Here is a 1,330-nt window from a genome sequence, read left to right on the forward strand (position 1 = left end):
TATATATATATATATTATAAGATAATAGAACAGGATTTGAGAGAGATTTGGCTGCTATTTCTAGAGGGTTTAATGGAGCTGTTTGGAGTGACTTGCCCCATCCCAAGTCAATTGAAACATCCCATGGAACTCACCCGCCCTCTCTTTTGTGCCTAATCGAACAACAACTGGTAACATGTTAACTGTTTGGTTTGTTCCATTTCGTAGGAGTACAGTTCTTCCACCTGGCACCACATGGAGGTAGGAATATTGCCAGAATGTTCATTTTGTTGTTGTTTTGGTTGTTATTGTGAGCACCTTAATAGAATATATATATGTGTATGTATATATATATATATATATATATATATATATATATATACACACATATATACGCACAGAGAAAGAGAGAGACCAAATTAGTAATGGTCTCTGTTGACACTGTTTGGTGTAGTCTAGTCTTTATAGAGTAGCGTAGCATAGCACATAGCACCTGCAGTAGTTCCATTATCTGCATGCTTTAAATGGAAGATGGTGATGTTGTGGTCTTCATTCCCTAAAGGCCACAGCATATTCTATCCTCAGCGTTTGTTCATGAAATTCCTATGCCCATCTAGTTCAGAGGATCTCATATTACAATCACATGCTTCCTCTCCTATGTAAACACATCTGACAGAAGAGGGATGTTGTGGTCTTCATCCATGAAGGCTACACCATATTCCAGTCTAGCTTGTTCATGAAACTCCCCTTTGTCCCCTGCTCTCTCACATCTATTCACTGCATATCATGCCAAGAGCACTGATATATACATTGACATGTCACTAGCAGAGGAGAACTGTCTAGGATGGGTGCTGGAACTGCTAGATCACATGACACTGTACACCTATACGAAGGGGTCTCTTGAGGTAAAAACCACAGTAATACAGTATTCTGATTATAAATCCACATTAAGTAGGATATAAAGATTGCCATTCAACACTAGTACTGCTTCTGTCACTGATATTTATTTTTCTAATATGCCTGATGACTATTTGCAACATCAGGGACTGAAGTCACTGTTGTTCTATATGTCACTAGCAGTGACATTCAGCTGGCGTGTGGTGAGCAGATGCCTGCCTCTGAGGAATCACATGTATGCTGAAACCATGTGATCTTGTAGTTCTGGCACCCATGCCAGATGGTTCTCATCTGCTAATGATGTATGTCTGTGCTCTTGGCATTGCAGCCTCTATGAGGGGATCTCTCAAGGTGAATACTGCAGTAACACGGTATTCTAATAATACATCCCTGTTAAGTGGGATATAAAGATATATGTAAGTATGTATGTATATATATATATATATATATATAT

General features: G+C 38.7%; 1 protein-coding gene across 1 annotated transcript in view; it reads left to right on the forward strand.

Moving 5' to 3' along the window:
• The window catches only part of LOC106876583 (cyclin-G-associated kinase-like), a 108,248-nt gene that overhangs the window by 79,070 nt on the left and 27,848 nt on the right, over positions 1 to 1,330 (forward strand). Inside the window, exon 11 of the mRNA XM_052977740.1 lies at positions 208 to 240. Coding sequence (XP_052833700.1) covers positions 208 to 240 — 33 coding nt within the window. The remainder of the gene's footprint in view (positions 1 to 207; positions 241 to 1,330) is intronic.

The sequence above is a fragment of the Octopus bimaculoides genome, chromosome 28, assembly GCF_001194135.2.
Source record: "Octopus bimaculoides isolate UCB-OBI-ISO-001 chromosome 28, ASM119413v2, whole genome shotgun sequence".
Classification (NCBI taxonomy): domain Eukaryota; kingdom Metazoa; phylum Mollusca; class Cephalopoda; order Octopoda; family Octopodidae; genus Octopus; species Octopus bimaculoides.